Source organism: Pristiophorus japonicus, chromosome 4, assembly GCF_044704955.1.
Source record: "Pristiophorus japonicus isolate sPriJap1 chromosome 4, sPriJap1.hap1, whole genome shotgun sequence".
NCBI classification, from domain to species: domain Eukaryota; kingdom Metazoa; phylum Chordata; class Chondrichthyes; family Pristiophoridae; genus Pristiophorus; species Pristiophorus japonicus.
This window is the reverse complement of record NC_091980.1, coordinates 312,636,033-312,656,487: the sequence shown is the minus strand read 5'-3', so window position 1 is coordinate 312,656,487 and position 20,455 is coordinate 312,636,033. Positions and strand designations below refer to the sequence as shown.

The 20,455-nt window shown below is 59.6% G+C and overlaps 1 protein-coding gene across 5 annotated transcripts in view; it reads right to left on the bottom strand.

Moving 5' to 3' along the window:
• brf1b (BRF1 general transcription factor IIIB subunit b) overlaps nucleotides 1–20,455 on the bottom strand; it is a 409,723-nt gene that overhangs the window by 87,034 nt on the left and 302,234 nt on the right. For all 5 annotated transcript variants that reach the window (XM_070879697.1, XM_070879698.1, XM_070879700.1 and 2 more), the window contains one exon: nucleotides 11,899–12,173. In XM_070879697.1, coding sequence (XP_070735798.1) covers nucleotides 11,899–12,173 — 275 coding nt within the window. The remainder of the gene's footprint in view (nucleotides 1–11,898; nucleotides 12,174–20,455) is intronic.

The following is a 20,455-nucleotide window of genomic DNA, read 5'->3' as shown; positions in this document are numbered from 1 at the left end:
AATTTTTTCCCGTTCAAGTATTTATCCAATTCCCTTTTGAAAGTTACTATTGAATCTGCTTCCCTTTCGGGCAGTGTGTCCCAGATCACAACTCGCTGCGTAAAACAATTCTATTCTTTGTTCCTGGTTCATTAGCCAATCAGCTTACATCGTTCCTCCTGCCATTGGCAACAGTTTCTACCTGACTATCAAAAGCCCTCATGATTTTGAACGCCTCAATGTCTCTACTGCCACAATTAGATTAGAGAACTCAGCACAGACCAGGGACCAAAGCTGGGCCTTTCAAATGCCATCACTCTGTCCCAGAACACACGGCAAGAAAGCAGTCAGTATAAGGTGAGCCGATAGCTTATTCCAACAATGTGTTTAAAACTGATCTGAACAACCCTGTGCCATTAAGAATATTTGCAGAGATAGCACTCTCTCATATGTCACAACCAAATTCACATTCAATAATTTGCCTTTGAAGAATAAAGAATGAACTTGTTTATAGCGTCTTTCATATCCTCAGAACACCACAGCCAATGAATTACTTTTGGATTGCATGGTTATTTTGTAGGTAGCGGCCAATGTGCGCACACAAGTTCTCACAAATGAGCAAACATAACCAGTTACTTTGCCTTTTTGTGCGGTTGGTTGCGGGACAATTGTTGGCCAAGATACCAGGAGAACTCTCCTGCTAATCACTGAACAGTCCCATGGGATCCTGAACAGGTAGGCGATATCTCGGTTTAACGTATCATCCAAAGAAAGGCAACTCAGACAGTGTAGCACTCCCTCACTACTGCACTGCACTGACTGGCTAGATTGTGTGCTCAAATGAAACTCGTACCTAGCAGAAACAAAATAAATACAAATAAAGAAACTTTGCTTTAATTAGAGCCTTTCATCACCTCAGAACATCGCAAAGCGCTTTACAGCTAATGAAGTACTTTTGAAGTGTAGTCATTGTTGTAATGTAGGAAACGCAGCAGTTAATTTGTACACAGCAAGCTCCCCCAAACAGCAATGTGATAATGACCATATAATCTGTTTTTGTGATGTTGATTGAGAGAGAAATATTGGCCAGGACACCGGGGAGAACTCCCCTGCTCTTCTTCGAAATAGTGCCATGGGATCTTTTATGTCCACCCATGAGGGCAGACGGGGCCTGGGTTTAATGTCTCATCTGAAAGACAACACCTCCGACAGTGCGGTGCACCCTCAGCACTGCTCTGGAGTGTCAGCCTAGATTATGTGCTCGTGTCCTGGAGTGGGGCTTGAATCCACAACCTTCGGACTCAGACACAAGAGTGCTGCCCACTGAAGGCTAGACACCTTCGTATGCCTCGGTGAAGATGTTGATGATGACTTGGAGTTCAGCCTCTGAATGCCCCTGGGAGGACAGATGCACCAATGTCTGTGTTCTCGATCAGGCCAACATCCCCAGCATCGAAGCACCGACCACACTCGACCAACTCCGCTGGGCGGGCCACATTGATCGCGTGCCCGAGACAAGACTCCCAAAGCAAGCGCTCTACCTGAAACTCCGACATGGCAGGCGAGCCCCAGGTGGGCAGAGGAAACGTTACAAGGACACCCTCAAAGTCTCCTTGATAAAGTGCAACATCCCCACCGAAACCTGGGACTCCCTGGCTAAAGACTATCCTAAGTGGAGGAAGAGCATCCGGGAGGACACTGAGCACCTCGAGTCTCGTCGCCGAGAGCAGCAGAAACCAAGCGCAGGCAGCGAAAGGAGCGTGCGGCAAACCTGTCCCACCCTCCCCTTTCCTTCAACCACTGTCTGTCCCACCTGTGACAGAGACTGTAATTCCCGCATTGGACAGTTCAGTCACCTGAGAACTCACTTTTGGAGTGGAAGCAAGTCTTCCTCAATTCCGAGGGACTGCCTCTGATGATGGGACACCTTCAACAAGAATACTTCAACAAAATAACAGAATCAAGTGAATCTTCAACAGAACTAGTGTTCCTCTCTGGTTGAGAGGGTGGGGGAGACTTTATGTGGTACTGCTGCATGGGAGAGTTGCAAAAGTAACGACTTCTGCCAACATTTTAAGACGTCTAGCAATCCCAAAATACTCTGCCTGATTGTTTTACAGCAACACCACGATTTAGGGTGATAATCCGTCTTGATGTTCTAAAAGGTGCAGGCCCAAGCAAAATGTTCAACTTCATTTAGTGTGCCAGGATGCCTCAGTACTTCACATACCTTTGCACGCTAGAAACCAACATCAAAGCTATAATTAGCATACATGGAGATAAAGTCTGAACAAATTAGCATCTGAACAAAAGACAAGCTCGTTCCAATGAGGCTTAGACGGCAGGGAGGAAAAGGTAAGTAAAACTGGCGACATACGACCCCAGAATATTAATGCCTCTCCATTTTTGTTGTTGTTGAAGAATCAGAGATTTTTTTTCTAATTCTGAGTGGAAGTTACAGAACGAAAATTTAAAGTCATCACATTTTTAAATGAAAAATGATCCTCATGTTGAGGAAATACAAATAGCATTGTGAATCACCCAGCCCCAATTTTGTTCTGAAGGTAGGGAGTCTTCCTGAGTAAAGTTCCGCAGGGGTCAGCAGCCCTCAGACACCACATCCAAAAGGCTATTTTTATGCATGTGCGATGGCGGGTTATTCAACTGTGGCAGCATCACAGCTGAGCTTGATCTTGTTCTCGGCCCAACATCGCGCACACACACAGGCATTCTGTACATCGCGCACACACACAGGCATTCTGTACAACATCCGCACACACACAGGCATTCTGTACAACATCCGCACACACACAGGCATTCTGTACATCGCGCACACACACAGGCATTCTGTACATCGCGCACACACACAGGCATTCTGTACATCGCACACACACACAGGCATTCTGTACAACATCCGCACACACACAGGCATTCTGTACATCGCACACACACAGGCATTCTGTACATCGCACACACACAGGCATTCTGTACATCGCACACACACACACAGGCATTCTGTACATCGCACACACACACAAGCATTCTGTACATCGCGCACACACACAGGCATTCTGTACATCGCACACACACACAAGCATTCTGTACATCGCACACACAAGCATTCTGTACAACATCCGCGCACACAGGCCTTCTGTACATTGCACACACACACACAGGCATTCTATACATCGCACACACACACAAGCATTCTGTAGATTGCGCACACACACACACAGGCATTCTGTACATTGCACACACACACACACGCATTCTGTACATTGCGCGCACACACACACAGGCATTCTGTACATCGCACACACATAGACATTCTGTAGATTGCACACACTCACAGGCATTCTGTAGATTGCACACACACTCACAAGCATTCTGTACAACCATTTACATTTCTGTCAAATGTAATTATTTATTTGTCTTGTAACACTGCTGTGAAGTGCCTTGGGATGTTTTACTACGATAAAGGCGCTATATAAATACAAATTGTTGTTTTAGGGTGCCTCAGGTACTGGGAAATGGCTCAGACTGCTTTACAGGGTGGTGAACAGGAAGGGAGACACCAAACCAGAGCCAGTTTGGTGGGGGGGGGGGTTAGAGAAGAACAAGAGGGATTGGAAGGTGACCAAAGCACGGTGGAAGAGAAGGGTGTCTTTGGGAGGCTTTAGAAAGCTGGGAAGGAGCGGAGGTGCAAAGGGAGGGAGTTACAGAGAACGGGAGTGGGGAGTAAATGAATAGGGATTGGGAGCAGGAAAGGGGGGGGGGGTAACTGTTTCTGCCTGCTCCTTGGCTGATAGTTGTTAGCTCAGCCCAATGGGGATGACGTGCGGGACAGAGCTGCTCCAGATGGTTTAGTACTGCATCAGGCCATTGAGTCTTTTTCGAGAACTGACCTTCAAATCTGCTACAGCTCTTACTCAAGCTTTCAAATCTAATGCTGTCTCACGGCTAAAATGTTGACATTTAATTTTTCCCCCCCCTTGTGAATTTTTAAAAAATCCATTGATATTTAATTATTCAATATAAATCTAAATATAACTTTTGAGAGAAAGAGGTCAACAATATAATGAAATTAAGCAATGAAACTACTGGGTCTGCAGATGCTGGAACTATCTAAAAGTTGTGAGATGTAAACATGCCGTTTGGCTCGATCAGTCCGCGTTGTTTATCCTCCACACAAACAGTAATCCTAATCCCATGTGATCATCCTGTTCCCACATCTCTCTATCCCCCTTAACTTAACTGGCCAATTAGGGTCTGCACTGCGCCACTGAAAGTTATATAAAAGACTTTCATTTCCAAAGTGCCTTTCATGACTTCAGGATGTCCCAAAGCTCTTTACAGCCAATGATGTACTTTGTTTTTTGAAGTGGAGTCACTGTTGTAATGCAGGAAACACAGCAGCCGACCCGCACAGCAAGCTCCCACAAACAGCAATGCAATAATGACTACATAATCTAACAGATGTTGATTCAGGGATAAATATTAGCCAGGACACCGGGGAGAACTCCCCTGCCCTGCTTCGAAATAGTGCTATGGAATCTTTCACACCCAGCTGAAGGGGCAGATGGACCCTCGGTTTAATGTCTCATCCGAAAGACGGCACCTCAGGCAGTGCAGCACTCCCTCAGTACTGGCGCTGGACTGGTTTTTGTGCTCAAGTCTCTGGAGTGGGACTTGAAGCTGCAACCTTCTGACTCAGCGGCGAGTGTGTTACCACACTTCGCCAAAAGTCCCGAGTGTAACTGGGCCATACAGACCATAATGTCCCAAGCCTGTGCTGAGGTAGCTGACAGTGGGGGATGGGAGTAGGGGCACGTGCTACAATTCGACTCAGCCAGAGAGCGGAGGAACGAATCAGCCAGGATTCCTACTCCTAATCGCTGGCCAAGAAGCCCTGCTTCAGTGTGCCCAGCCCAGTGAGGACAGATTCAGGCGTGCCCGTCAGACCCCTACAATGGATGAGCCTGCTGTCACACTCTGTCGAGTTTCACACTTGTGTGAGGTTCGGGGGGGGGGATGCGCGCAACAAGGGGTGCTCAACCCATCTGGAATCCAGCATCCCAGGAAGACGTCAACTACTTCACAAGAGGACGGGCAGTATCACTGTTGTCTTTTCTTCTCTTCAAGTTAGGGCGGAGGGGAGCAGAATTCTTCAAATGCAGTCAGGAAAACTTTTTTAGCCAGTATGTAGCAAGCCCAACAAGAGAGGGGGCGATTCTGGACTTAGTTTTAGGGAATGAAGCCGGTTTCAATGAGAGAGCATTTTGGGTAGATTTAGAGTATTAATGGAAAAGGACAAAGATAGACCAGGAATAAAAGTTCCCAATTGGGGAGAAGCCAATTTTACTAAGCGGGGATGAGATTTAGCCAAAACAGCTACTTGATGGGAAATCAGTGTCAGAGCATTCAAGGAGGAGATCCTGAGGGTTCAGAGCAAGTACTTATGCATGAAACACAAAAAGTTAGTATGCAGGTACAGCAAGTAATTAGGAAGACAAATGGAATGTTGGCCTTTATTGCAAGGGGGGTGGAGTATAAAAGCAGAGTCCTGCTACAACTGTACAGGGTATTGGTGAGGCCACACCTGGAGTACTGCGTACAGTTTTGGTCTCCGTATTTAAGGAAGGATATACTTGCATTGGAGGTTGTTCAGAGAAGGTTCACTAGGTTGATTCCAGAGATGAAGGGGTTGACATGAAGATAGGTTGAGTAGGTTGGGCCTATACTCATTGGAGTTCAGAAGGATGAGAGGTGATCTTATCGAAACATATAAAGATAATGAGGGGGCTCGACAGGGTGGATGCAGAGAGGATGTTTCCACTCTTAGGGGAAACTAAAACTAGGAGACACAGTCTCAGAATAAGGGGCCGTCCATTTAAAACTGAAATGAGGAAGAATTTCTTCTCAGCGGGTTGTAAATCTGTGGAATTCTCTGTCCCAGAGAGCTGTGGAGGCTGGATCATTGAATATATTTAAGGTGGAGATAGACAGATTTTTGAGCAACAAGGGAATCAAGGGTTATGGGGAGCAGAGCTGAGTCCATGATCAGATCAGCCATGATCTTATTAAATGGCAGTGCAGGCTCGAGGGGCCAAATGGCCTACTCCTGCTCCTCTTTCTTATGTTGTTATGTTCTGGCCATCATTTTCCAAACCTCTCTGGCTACAGGTGTGGTGCCGGAGGACTGCTAACATTGTACCGTTGTTTAAAAAGGGAAAAAGGGATAGACCGAGTAACTACAGACCAATCAGCGTAACCTCGGAGGTGGGAAGATTTATGGAAAAATTCTGAGGGACAGGATAAATCTTCATTTAGAAAGACACAGATTAATCAAGGACAGGTCAGCACGGATTTGTTGACTAACTTGATAATATTTTTTGGGGAGGTAACCAGGAGGGTAGTGCGTTTGATGATGTGTACATGGGTTTTAACAAAGCTTTTGATAAGGTCCCACATGGCAGACTGGTCACAAGAGTAAAAGCCCATGGGATCCAGGGCAAAGTGACAAGTTGGATCCAAAATTGGCTCAGAGGCAGGAAGCAAAGGGTAATGGTTGATGGGAGTTTTTGCGACTGGAAGGATGTTTTCAGTGGGGTTCCGCAGGGCTCAGTACTGGGTCCCTTGCTTTTTGTGGAATATATCAATGATTTGGACTTGAATGTAGGGGGGTATGATTAAGAAGTTTGCAGATGATACAAAAATTGGCCGTGTGGTTGATAATGAGGAAGAAAGCTGCGGACTGCAGGAAGATATTAATGAACTGGTCAGAACAGTGGCAAATGGAATTCAATAGGGATAAGTGCATAAGTAATACATTTGGGGAGGGCTAACATGGAAAGGGAATACACAATAAATGGTCGGACACTGAGAAGTGTAGAGGAGCAGAGTGACATTGGAGTGCAGGTCCACAGATCCTCAAGGTAGCAGAACAGGTAGATAAGGTGGTTAAGAAGGCATACGGGATACTTGCCTTTATTAGCCGAGGCATAGAATATAAGAGCAGGGATGTTATGCTTGAATTGTATAAAACACTGGTTAGGCCACAGCTGGAGTACTGCGTGCAGTTCTGGTCATCACATTACAGGAAGGATGTGATTGCACTAAAGAGGGTACAGAGGTGATTTACGAAGATGTTGTCTGGTCTGAAGCGTTTTAGTTATGAGGAAAGATTGGATAGACTGGGTTTGTTTTCTTTGGAACAGAGGAGGCTGAGGGGAGACCTTATTGAGGTGTATAAAATTATGAGGGGCCTGGATAGTGTGGATAATAATGACCCATTTCCCTTAACAGAGGGGGCAATAACCAGGGGGCATAGATTTAAAATCATTGATAGGAGGTTTAGAGGAGGATTTGAGGAGAATTCTTTTCACCCAGAGGGTGGTGGGGGTCTGGAACTCACTGCCTGAAAGGGTGGTAGAGGCAGAAACCCTCACCACATTTAAAAGATACTTGAATGTGCACTTGAAGTGCCGTAACCTATTAGGCCATGGACCAAGAGCTGGAAAGTGGGATAGCTCTTTGTCGGGAAACGATAGGCCGACCCTTCTGTGCTATAAAGTTCTATGATTCGATGACTAAAGCAAGCCCGCCTGCAGGAACACACTGGGTCTGCCACATAGCCTGAAGCAAATTAGGCCAGAAATATCCTTTAAGACCAGCTAACCCAATTCTGAATAACCAGGAGATTTACCTGCCCCTAGTGTACCTATGGCAATCAATTTATTTATAGAGAACTAATCATAGGGTATTATATGCTGCAGTTATTCTCAAAGAAACAGGAAACAAAAGCTATCGACCAGAACAACCAAATATTTAAAAAAATCTAATTCAGTCTGCACTGCATTTCCCCATTTATAATCACGGAGGGTTTATTTAAAGCCTTCGTTCCTAATGGAAGAATTGTAGATATTCCTATTTGTGTTCATTAGGGTTAAGATGGATGTATTGTGGGTCACTTTCACTTCAAGGAATCCATCTCAGACATGTGGTGCCAGATAGATGTGCATCTGTGCAAGGATCCCGCGTACAATGGAAGTCATAGTCGTGTGTTAGGTTTCTTCTTTCCTTTCTGGAAGGTGCGTGGCCAGCCGTTTAACGCTGCAGCAGGATACTGTTCGCGTGCGAGCAGGGTCGGTGGGTGCTCGCAAGCTGGAGGGCATCACGGTACGTGGAGGGCTTCGTGATCTAGCTACACACATGCGCATAAACACATACACACATACACACAAGTACACACACGTGGACATACGCACACATGGACACAGACAGACACACACACATACACGAACATACACATATGTACACACACATGGACATACACACACGTACATACACACATGTATACACAAATGGACATAGACACGTGCACGGACACAGACGAACATACACACAGACATACACACACACACACACACTGCCTGGTTCACTGTCCCTTCAAAGACAGTACTCGGTCCTCATGGCCAAATTGGTTAATGACGTGAGTAAGTTAGCTGCACAGGTTCGAACACTGGTCCGAGCTGAGCTCGTCGCCTGAGACAGGGCAGGAGTCATAGGATCACAGAGCCTTACAGCACAGGAGGAGGCTATTCGGCCCATCGTGTCTGTGCCGGCGCATTGAAAGATCGATCCAATTAGTCCTCCTCCCCCTGCTCTTTCCCCATAGTCCTACGAATTTTTTCTTTTCAAGTACATGTCCGATTCCCCTTTTGAAGGCCACTATTGAATCTGTAGCCAACACCCTATCAGGCAGTGCATTCCAAATCCCAACCACTTGTTAATAGGTGTGTAATATATCAGAGGAGTCAAAGGTATGGAGTTGCGTTGTAACGTGGGTTGATGCCAACAATCCCTCCCAGACGCTCCAGATCAAACGGGGTGAATAAAAGGAAAGACATTTTTTTTTAAATAAATCAGAGGAAGTATCAGCCTGGACCTCTCTCACACAGTTCCTAGTGAGCAGCTTTAAGAAGCAGTGACATGGGATCAGGTCAGGCACAAAGCTTATGTGGAAATACAATAAGAGAAGGTTGCCCTTGGGTAGGGGGAAGTGTTGTGGGGGGAGGAAATCAGTCAAAAATTTCCACTCATAATCACTGAAAAGTAAGCGGGTGCAGGTCAGGTGAAGACAGCATTGGTCTCCAATATGATGCCCTGCACAGTTGAACAGCCTGCCATGACTCATCAACTAAACCTACACAGGAAGAGTGGCCAGAGGGCGCGGAACTATACCCCAGCAGGAGTCCGGGCCTTTCAGGAGAGAAGAGGAGGAAAACAAATACAATAAAACTCCGCACGAGCTTACAGCGGGGTCCAGCTGCAGCCAAAGAGCTCTTCGCAGAGAGGAGTAATTGCAGTACGGCACCAACACACAAAACAGCAGGGCGCATTAAGTATTCATGAAAACCAACGCACTAATGGCTGGCACTCAGTCAACTATCGTTCAACTCTGATCGCAGCAAGCAGCTGAGAGAGGAGCACAGCCCTGAACAGAGAGGATTCGGGACGGGAAGAGGAGTAAAGAGAATCAGGTTCCGCACTAATAGTAACATTAACAGATATCAGATTCGGACAGCAGCCCCTGACACAATTATTTTCGTATTTTTAGCACAGCTTGCAAGGACTCGCTGACCTAATTTGTCTCCGATGGAAGATTAGCTGACTGCACACCTCTTCTACTGATTTCTGCTGATGGCTCTCCCAAACAAGATTATTACTAAGCTATTTCTGAGCCACACAGACCCTGTACTAAATGAAGGTGAGGTCATTTCCAAAGTCAAGGATGAGCAGATTAAGCAGTTGGCATCTATCTCAGGATGATCAGCAGTGAGATCTCAAGAAGCCAATCAGATGCTGAAGCTTCCCTTGCGCCGGGTTCAGCCGGCTTTGCAGTCTCGGTGCCAGGCGCTGCAACAAGCAGTGTGATAGACGAGCCCCCCCCCCCCTCTACTCAGCTCCGGAAGCTGCACCGTGAAGCACATTGAACCATCTATGGCGCAGGGAAAGGGAGTCAGCTCAGGGTCCACTGCCAGGCTGTGATGGCACCTGCCCAGATCGGTGATGTGTGACCCAGACCCAGAGGTGTGTCTGCTTTACTTTAGAAACAAACAAGAGAGCCCTGCTGCAAATGCACAGGGCAGCCAACACATAGGGGTGCGTGTGCATGTTCTGCTGACGAGCTGCTCTGCGTACCGAACACTTCATGCTTTTATTTCACATTTCCATCAGCATTTTCTAAGAAATTCTCTTGGGTTTGTTCCTGCTCCTTGAACACGGGGCCCACAGCTTGTTGGTGCTTTGTGCTCCACCATCAGAGGCCAGTCCTTCACCCACCACGTTCCTGCTCCAGGCAACTCTTTCGCAAAACCACTCTGCCTTCCCAAGTCTCTTCAAAACCAATCCTAAAATCTGGGACCATACTTTACTTTAGCGCCATGGGACGTTTTACGGCGTTAAAGGTGCTATTTAAACGCAAGTTGTTGCTGTTTACTAGTAGGGCGGTGTTGGTTGAGGGATAAAAGTTGGCCAGAACACCCTGACATAGTCGCTGCTCTTCTTCACATATGGGATGGGACCTTTTATATGCATCTGGAATGTGGACAGGGCCTCAGTGCATGATCTCATGCGAAAGAGGGTACCTCCGACAGTGCGGCGTTCCCTCAGTACTGCCCCTCCGACAGTGCGGCGTTCCCTCCGTACTGCCCCTCCAGACAGTGCGGCGTTCCCTCCGTACTGCCCCTCCAGACAGTGCGGCGCTCCCTCAGTACTGCCCCTCCGACAGTGCGGCGTTCCCTCAGTACTGCCCCTCCGACAGTGCGGCGTTCCCTCCGTACTGCCCCTCCAGACAGTGCGGCGTTCCCTCCGTACTGCCCCTCCGACAGTGCGGCGCTCCCTCCATACTGCCCCTCCGACAGTGCGGCGTTCCCTCAGTACTGCCCCTCCGACAGTGCGGCGTTCCCTCCGTACTGCCCCTCCCGACAGTGCGGTGTTCCCTCAGTACTGGCCCTCCGACAGTGCGGCACTCCCTCAGTACTGGCCATCCGACAGTGCGGCGTTCCCTCAGCACTGCCCCTCCGACAGGGCAACGCTCCCTCAGCACTGCCCCTCCGACAGGGCAACGCTCCCTCAGCACTGCCCCTCCGACAGGGCAACGCTCCCTCAGCACTGCCCCTCCGACAGGGCAACGCTCCCTCAGCACTGCACTGGAGTATCAGCCGAGATTATATGCTCAAGTCTCTGGAGTGGAGCTTGAACCCACAATCTTCTGGCTCAGTAGACGTGGTTGATACTCACTGCCCTCTCAGGTGGATGTGAAAGATCCCATTTTGTTGAAGAGCAGGGGAGGTATCCCCGGTTTCCGGGGGCCAATATCTATCCCTCAATCAACATCACTAAAACAGATTATCTGGTCATTATCACATTGTTATTTGTGGGAGCTTGCTGTGCGCAGATTGGCTGCCGCGTTTCCCACATTACAACAGTGACTATAATTCAAAAGTACTTCATTGGCTGTAAAGCACTTTGCGACGTCCCGAGAGGTTCTTTAACTCCAGAGAATATAGGCTCATTCTACTCAATCTCTCCTCACAAGACAAACCTCTGGTCCCAGGAATCAGTCTGGTGAACTTTGATTGCAGCCCCTCGAAGGCTAGTATATCGTTCCTTAGGGAGGGAGATAAAATCTGTACACATTCGGCCCATCATGCCTGTGTCGTCTCTTGGAAAGGGTTTTCCAAATGAGTCCCACTCCCGCTGCCTCTGTCCCTATAAGGCCTGCTATGGGGGACAGAGCAGTCCCATATTTTCGATGTAAGGTGATGTACGTTGTACAAGTTTACAGTAAGGTAGCATTTAGCGGTGGATTAAGTCCACACGCCTGCACTGCACTGCGGGAGCCGCTAACTGTACCTCTTGCCCAGGTTGCTGATGGGCGCAGCGAGGCCCCGGGAGTTAGCGGCCGTCCTTCGCTGGGCTGGGCCCTTCTTGCCACTGCTGTTACTGCCACCACGGTTACCGCCGTCGCTCTCCTCCCGGGTCGGAGTGCTACTCCCCTTGCTGTTCAGATCCCTCAGCACGTCATAATTGATCTTGCTCGAGATCTTTTTCTGTTCCAGCATTTTCTCTATGGCCTCCCCTGCCGTGCTGGCTCGGATTGGCTCGCGTTTCTTGGACGATTTTCTGGGCTTTGAAAGAAAGGGAGAATGTTTACAGGAAGCTCCCAGCTCCAAGTTACCGAATGTTGAAGGAGTATGCTCGATCAACACTTAGCCGATGCATAGAGTACAAGAGCAGGGAGGTAATGCTTGAACTGTATAAAACACTAGTTAGGCCACAGCTATACTGCGAGTTCTGGCCACATTACAGGAAAGATATGATTGCTCTGGAGAGGGTACAGAGGAGATTTACAAGGATGTTGCCTGGACTGAAGAATTTTAGCCATGAGGAAAGATTGAAGATGCTGGGTTTGTTTTCTTGGGAACAGAGGAGGCTGAGGTGGGACCTTATTGAGGTGTATAAAATTATGAGGGGGCCTAGATAGAGTGGATAGGAAGGACCTATTTGCCTTAGCAAAAGGGTCAACAACCAGGGGGCATAGATTTAAAGTAATTAGTAGGAGGTTTAGAGGCAAGTTTGAGAACATTTTTCACACAGTGGGGGTCTGGAACTCACTGCCTGGTAGAGGCAGAGACCCTCACCACATTTAAAAAATACTTGAAGTGCTGTAACCTGCAGGGCTACGGACCTATGGCTGGAAAGTGGGATTAGGTTGGATAGCTCTTTCTCAGTTGGCACAGACATGATAGGCTCCCTAAATTTCTATGATTCTATCAGCCAGTCAGTGAAAGGAGGGAAAAGGTGGCCAAATCCTGGCTAAGTCCTCAGTATTCTTTCCAAATTGGCATTGCATCCCTAATTTGTTATGTTATTACATTGAGAAATAGGAAGTTTGGGAAAAATGAATAAGCAGGTGACAACAAGCTTGGGTTTTCAACGCTTTGAACACTGGAGGAAAGAGAAAGGCAGAGTGTGCTACGGCGTTCCAGCTTGGAGGTTCCGAGCAAGAATGAGGCAGAAGTAGGAGACTGCGATGAATCTTGATTTCAATACTGAGAGAATAAAGGAAGGAGAAAGTGTGTGTAGGATAGGGCAACTGGAGCCGAGGAGGAAAAGGACAGCGAGTTTGAACAGGACTTAACACAGTAACGATAAAACAGACAAGAGGGGTGCTGATGGAAAGAGAGATTGGAGGTTGCGATGAAAGATCAACTATCAGGGAAACCAGGCTCTGCTGGCCTTTTCTGGACAGCAAATAGCCTCTCTCATCTGTAGCTGTCTCGTGATGGATCATTGGACAGACAGGTATCGTGGGGGGTGGCGGGGGAGAAGAGAGAGAGAGAAACAGAGACAGAAGTAGACGGGGAGAGCGCGCGCGTACACGAGAGAGAGAGAGAGAAAGAGACGGAGCTGGGGAAAGACAGAGCGGGGAAGGGAGAGAGAGAGAGAGAGAGAGAGAGAGAGAGAGAGAGAGAGAGAGAGAGAGAGATTCGGAGTGAGAAAAAGAGAGAGAGAGATTCGGAGTGAGAAAAAGAGAGAGAGAGATTCGGAGTGAGAAAAAGAGAGAGAGAGATTCGGAGTGAGAGAAAGAGAGAGAGAGAGGGGGGCGAGAGGCGGGGCGAGGGGGCGAGAGGCGGGGCGAGGGGGCGAGTGAGAAAAAGACAGAGAGAGATTCGGAGTGAGAAAAAGAGAGAGAGAGATTCGGAGTGAGAAAAAGAGAGAGAGAGATTCGGAGTGAGAGAGAGAGAGAGAGAGAGAGAGAGAGAGGGGGGCGAGGGGTCGAGGGGTCGAGAGGCGGGGCGAGGGGTCGAGAGGCGGGGCGAGGGGTCGAGAGGCGGGGCGAGGGGTCGAGAGGCGGGGCGAGGGCTCGAGAGGCGGGGCGAGGGCTCGAGAGGCGGGGCGAGGGCTCGAGAGGCGGGGCGAGGGCTCGAGAGGCGGGGCGAGGGGTCGAGAGGCGGGGCGAGGGGTCGAGCGGCGGGGCGAGGGGTCGAGAGGCGGGGCGAGGGGGCGAGAGGCGGGGCGAGGGGGCGAGAGGCGGGGCGAGGGGGCGAGAGGCGGGGCGAGGGGGCGAGAGGCGGGGCGAGGGGGCGAGAGGCGGGGCGAGGGGGCGAGAGGCGGGGCGAGGGGGCGAGAGGCGGGGCGAGGGGGCGAGAGGCGGGGCGAGGGGGCGAGAGGCGGGGCGAGGGGGCGAGAGGCGGGGCGAGGGGGCGAGAGGCGGGGCGAGGGGGCGAGAGGCGGGGCGAGGGGGCGAGGCGAGGGGGCGGGGCGAGGGGGCGGGGCGAGGGGGCGAGAGGCGGGGCGAGGGGGCGAGAGGCGGGGCGAGGGGGCGAGAGGCGGGGCGAGGGGGCGAGAGGCGGGGCGAGGGGGCGAGAGGCGGGGCGAGGGGGCGAGAGGCGGGGCGAGGGGGCGAGAGGCGGGGCGAGGGGGCGAGAGGCGGGGCGAGGGGGCGAGAGGCGGGGCGAGGGGGCGAGAGGCGGGGCGAGGGGGCGAGAGGCGGGGCGAGGGGGCGAGAGGCGGGGCGAGGGGGCGAGAGGCAGGGCGAGGGGGCGAGAGGCGGGGCGAGGGGGCGAGAGGCGGGGCGAGGGGTCGAGAGGCGGGGCGAGGGGTCGAGAGGCGGGGCGAGGGGTCGAGAGGCGGGGCGAGGGGGCGGGAGGAGGGGCGAGGGGGCGAGAGGAGGGGCGAGGGGGCGAGAGGAGGGGCGAGGGGGCGGGAGGCGGGGCGAGGGGGCGAGAGGCGGGGCGAGGGGGCGAGAGGCGGGGCGAGAGGCGGGACGAGGGGCGGGGCGAGGGGGCGGGAGGCGGGGCGAGGGGGCGAGAGGCGGGGCGAGGGGCGGGGCGAAGGGGCGGGAGGCGGGGCGTGGGGGCGGGAGGCGGGGCGTGGGGGCGGGAGGCGGGGCGAGGGGGCGGGAGGCGGGGCGAGGGGGCGGGGCGAGGGGGCGGGAGGCGGGGCGAGGGTGCGGGGCGAGGGGGCGGGAGGCGGGGCGAGGGGGCGGGAGGCGGGGCGAGGGGGCGGGAGGCGGGGCGAGGGGGCGGGAGGCCGGGCGAGGGGGCGGGAGGCCGGGCGAGGGGGCGGGAGGCCGGGCGAGGGGGCGGGAGGCCGGGCGATGGGGCGGGAGGCGGGGCGAGGGGGCGGGAGGCGGGGCGAGGGGGCGGGAGGCGGGGCGAGGGGGCGGGAGGCGGGGCGAGAGGCGGGGCGAGGGGGCGGGAGGCGGGGCGAGAGGCGGGGCGAGGGGGCGGGAGGCAGGGCGCGGGGGCGGGGCGAGAGGACGAAAGGCGGGGCGAGGAGCGGGGCGAGGGGGCGAGAGGCGGGGCGAGGGGGCGAGAGGACGAAAGGCGGGGCGAGGAGCGGGGCGAGGGGGCGAGAGGCGGGGCGAGGATGCGGGGGCGAGAGGCGGGGCGAGGATGCGGGGGCGAGAGGCGGGGCGAGGGGGCGAGAGGCGGGGCGAGAGGGCGAGAGGCGGGGCGAGGGGGCGGGAGGCGGGGCGAGGGGGCGAGAGGCGGGGCGAGGGGGCGGGAGGCGGGGCGTGGGGGCGGGAGGCGGGGGCGGGAGGCGGGGCGAGAGGCGGGGCGAGGGGGCGGGAGGCGGGGCGAGGGGACGGGAGGCGGGGCGAGGGGGCGGGAGGCGGGGCGAGGGGGCGGGAGGCGGGGCGAGGGGGCGGGAGGCGGGGCGAGAGGCGGGGCGAGGGGGCGGGAGGCGGGGCGCGGGGGCGGGAGGCGGGGCGAGAGGATGAAAGGCGGGGCGAGGAGCGGGGCGAGGGGGCGAGAGGCGGGGCGAGGGGGTGTGGGGGCGAGAGGACGAAAGGCGGGGCGAGGATCGGGGCGAGGGGGCGAGAGGCGGGGCGAGGATGCGGGGGCGAGAGGCGGGGCGAGGGGGCGAGAGGCGGGGCGAGGGGGCGAAGCGAGGGGGCGAGAGGCGGGGCGAGGGGGCAAGAGGCGGGGCGAGGGGCGGGGCGAGGGGGCGAGAGGCGGGGCGAGGGGGCGAGAGGCGGGGCGAGGGGGCGAGAGGCGGGGCGAGGGGGCGAGAGGCGGGGCGAGGGGGCGAGCGGCGGGGCGAGGGGGCGAGAGGCGGGGCGAGGGGGCGAGAGGCGGGGCGAGGGGGCGAGAGGCGGGGCGAGGGGGCGAGAGGCGGGGCGAGGGGGCGAGAGGCGGGGCGAGGTGGCGAGAGGCGGGGCGAGGTGGCGAGAGGGCGGGGCGCGGGGGCGGGAGGCGGGGCGAGGGGGCGGGAGGCGGGGCGAGGGGGCGGGAGGCGGGGCGAGGGGGCGGGAGGCGGGGCGGGAGGCGGGGCGAGGGGGCGGGAGGCGGGGCGAGGGGGCGGGAGGCGGGGCGAGGGGGCGGGAGGCGGGGCGAGGGGGCGGGAGGCGGGGCGAGGGGGCGGGAGGCGGGGCGAGGGGGCGGGAGGCGGGGCGAGGGGGCGGGAGGCGGGGCGAGGGGGCGGGGCGAGGGGGCGGGAGGCGGGGCGAGGGGGCGGGGCGAGGGGGCGGGAGGCGGGGCGAGGGGGCGGGAGGCGGGGCGAGGGGGCGGGAGGCGGGGCGAGGGGGCGGGAGGCGGGGCGAGGGGGCGGGAGGCGGGGCGAGGGGGCGGGAGGCGGGGCGAGGGGGCGGGAGGCAGGGCGAGGGGGCGGGAGGCGGGGCGAGGGGGCGGGAGGCGGGGCGAGGGGGCGGGAGGCGGGGCGAGGGGGCGGGAGGCGGGGCGAGGGGGCGGGGCGAGGGGGCGGGAGGCGGGGCGAGGGGGCGGGAGGCGGGGCGCGGGAGGCGGGGCGCGGGAGGCGGGGCGAGGGGGCGGGAGGCGGGGCGAGGGGGCGGGAGGCGGGGCGAGGGGGCGGGAGGCGGGGCGAGGGGGCGGGAGGCGGGGCGAGGGGGCGGGGCGCGGGGGCGGGAGGCGGGGCGAGGGGGCGGGAGGCGGGGCGAGGGGGCGGGAGGCGGGGCGAGGGGGCGGGAGGCGGGGCGAGGGGGCGGGAGGCGGGGCGACGGGGCGGGTGGCGGGGCGAGGGGGCGGGAGGCGGGGCGAGGGGGCGGGAGGCGGGGCGAGGGGGCGGGAGGCGGGGCGAGGGGGCGGGAGGCGGGGCGAGGGGGCGGGGCGAGGGGGCGGGAGGCGGGGCGAGGGGGCGGGAGGCGGGGCGAGGGGGCGGGAGGCGGGGCGAGGGGGCGGGAGGCGGGGCGAGGGGGCGGGGCGAGGGGGCGGGAGGCGGGGCGAGGGGGCGGGAGGCGGGGCGAGGGGGCGGGAGGCGGGGCGAGGGGGCGGGAGGCGTGGCGAGGGGGCGGGAGGCGGGGCGAGGGGGCGGGAGGCGGGGCGAGGGGGCGGGAGGCGGGGCGAGGGGGCGGGAGGCGGGGCGAGGGGGCGGGAGGCGGGGCGAGGGGGCGGGAGGCGGGGCGAGGGGGCGGGAGGCGGGGCGAGGGGGCGGGGCGAGGGGGCGGGAGGCGGGGCGAGGGGGCGGGAGGCGGGGCGCGGGAGGCGGGGCGAGGGGGCGAAGCGAGGGGGCGTGGGGGCGGGGCGAGAGGACGAAAGGCGGGGCGAGGAGCGGGGCGAGGGGGCGAGAGGCGGGGCGAGGGGGGTGGGGGCGGGGCGAGGGGACGAAAGGCGGGGCGAGGGGCGGGGCGAGGGGCGAGAGGCGGGGCGAGGGGGCGAGGGGGCGAGAGGCGGGGCGAGGGGGCGGGAGGCGGGGCGAGGGGGCGGGAGGCGGGGCGAGGGGGCGGGTGGCGGGGCGAGGGGGCGGGAGGCGGGGCGAGGGGGCGGGAGGCGGGGCGAGGGGGCGGGAGGCGGGGCGAGGGGGCGGGAGGCGGGGCGAGGGGGCGGGAGGCGGGGCGAGGGGGCGGGAGGCGGGGCGAGGGGGCGGGAGGCGGGGCGAGGGGGCGGGAGGCGGGGCGAGGGGGCGGGAGGCGGGGCGAGGGGGCGGGAGGCGGGGCGAGGGGGCGGGAGGCGGGGCGAGGGGGCGGGAGGCGGGGCGAGGGGGCGGGGCGAGGGGGCGGGAGGCGGGGCGAGGGGGCGGGAGGCGGGGCGAGGGGGCGGGAGGCGGGGCGCGGGAGGCGGGGCGCGGGAGGCGGGGCGCGGGAGGCGGGGCGCGGGAGCGAAGCGAGGGGGCGTGGGGGCGGGGCGAGAGGACGAAAGGCGGGGCGAGGAGCGGGGCGAGGGGGCGAGAGGCGGGGCGAGGGGGTGTGGGGGCGGGGCGAGGGGACGAAAGGCGGGGCGAGGAGCGGGGCGAGGGGGCGAGAGGCGGGGCGAGGGGGTGTGGGGGCGGGGCGAGGGGACGAAAGGCGGGGCGAGGAGCGGGGCGAGGGGGCGAGAGGCGGGGCGAGGCGGCGAGAGGCGGGGCGAGGGGGCGAGAGGCGGGGCGAGGGGGCGAGAGGCGGGGCGAGGGGGCGAGAGGCGGGGCGAGGGGGCGAGAGGCGGGGCGAGGGGGCGAGAGGCGGGGCGAGGGGGCGAGAGGCGGGGCGAGAGGCGGGGCGAGGGGGCGAGAGGCGGGGCGAGGGGGCGAGAGGCGGGGCGAGGGGGCGAGAGGCGGGGCGAGGGGGCGAGAGGCGGGGCGAGGGGGCGAGAGGCGGGGCGAGGGGGCGAGAGGCGGGGCGAGGGGGCGAGAGGCGGGGCGAGGGGGCGGGGCGAGGGGGCGAGAGGCGGGGCGAGGGGGCGAGAGGCGGGGCGAGGGGGCGAGAGGCGGGGCGAGGGGGCGAGAGGCGGGGCGAGGGGGCGAGAGGCGGGGCGAGGGGGCGAGAGGCGGGGCGAGGGGGCGAGAGGCGGGGCGAGGGGGCGAGAGGCGGGGCGAGGGGGCGAGAGGCGGGGCGAGGGGGCGAGAGGCGGGGCGAGGGGGCGAGAGGCGGGGCGAGGGGGCGAGAGGCGGGGCGAGGGGGCGAGAGGCGGGTCGAGGCGAGAGAAGGGGAGAGGGGCGGGGCGAGGGGGCGGGAGGCGGGGCGTGGGGGCTGGAGGCGGGGCGAGGGGGCGGGAGGCGGGGCGAGGGGGCGGGAGGCGGGGCGAGGGGGCGGGAGGCGGGGCGAGGGGGCGGGAGGCGGGGTGAGGGGGCGGGAGGCGGGGCGAGGGCGAGGGAGGCGGGGCGAGAGGACGAAAGGCGGGGCGAGGAGCGGGGCGATAGGCGGGGCGAGGGGGTGTGGGGGCGGGGCGAGAGGCGGGGCGAGGGGGTGTGGGGGCGGGGCGAGGGGGCGTGGCGAGGGGGCGAGAGGACGAAAGGCGGGGCGAGGAGCGGGGCGAGGGGGCGAGAGGCGGGGCGAGGATGCGGGAGCGAAAGGCGGGGCGAGGGGGCAAGAGGGCGAGAGGCGGGGCGAGGGGGCGAGAGACGGAGCGAGGGTGCGAGCGAGAGAGAGGCGGAGCGAGCGGGATGGGGGGGAACGGAGCGAGGGAGCGATCGAGAGGGGGGACGGAGCGAGGGAGAGGGGGGACGGAGAGAGAAAGAGAGAGAGAGAGAGAGAGAGAGAGAGAGAGAGAGAGTGAGAGAGAGAGGGAGAGAAAGAGGGGCGGAGAGAGAGGGAGAGAAAGAGGGGCAGAGCGGGGGCAGAGAGGGGCGGAGCTGGGCGGGAGGGGGCGGAGAGAGGGGCGTAGACAGGGGGAGAGAGGAGCGGAGCCGGTGGGAGGGAGAAAGGGGCAGAGCCGGGGGGGGGGTGAGGGGGGAGGGGAAGAGAAGAGAGGGGCGGATCCGTGGGGGGAGAGAGGGGCGGAGCCGGGGGGGGGGGGGGGGAGGAAAGAGGGGAGGAGCCGGGAGGGGGTGGGGAGAGAGAGAAGGGCGGAACTGGTGGGAGGAGGTGAGTGAGAGAAGGGCGGAGCCGGTGGGAGGGAGAGAGGGGCGAAGCGAGAGGGGGGCGGGGCCGCTGGGAGGCAGAGTGGTGCGGAGCCAGGGGTGGGGGGGAAAGAGAGGGGCGGAGCCGGGAGGGGAAAGAGAAGGGCGGAGCCGGGGTGGGAGGAGATGGGGGCGGAGCCAGGGGGGAGGAGAGGGGAGGAATCTGGAGGGGGAGGGGAGAGAGATAAGGGCGGAGCTGGTGGGAGGAGGGGAGAGAGAGAGGGGCGGAGCCGGGGGGGGGAGAAAGAGAGAGAGGGGTGGATCCGGCGGCGGGGGGGGGGGGGGGGGGAGAAGAGAGAGAGGGGCTGATCCTGGGGGGGGGGGGGGGGGGGAGGGGAGAGAGGTGCGGAGCTGGGGGGGGGGGGGGGAGGAGAGAGGGGCGGAGCCGGGGGGGAGGAGGAGAGAGGGGCGGAGCCGGGGGGGAGGAGAGGGGCGGAGAGAGGGGTGGAGCCGGGGGGGAGAAGAGGGGCGGAGCCGTGGGCGGAGCCGGGGGGGGGAGGAAAGGGGGGCGGAGCCGGGGGGGGGAGGAGAGGGGGGCGGAGCCGGGGGGGGGGGGGGGGGAAGGAGAGGGGGGCAGAGCCGGGGGGGGAGGAGAGAGGGGCGGAGCCGGGGGGGGGGAGGAGGAGAGAGG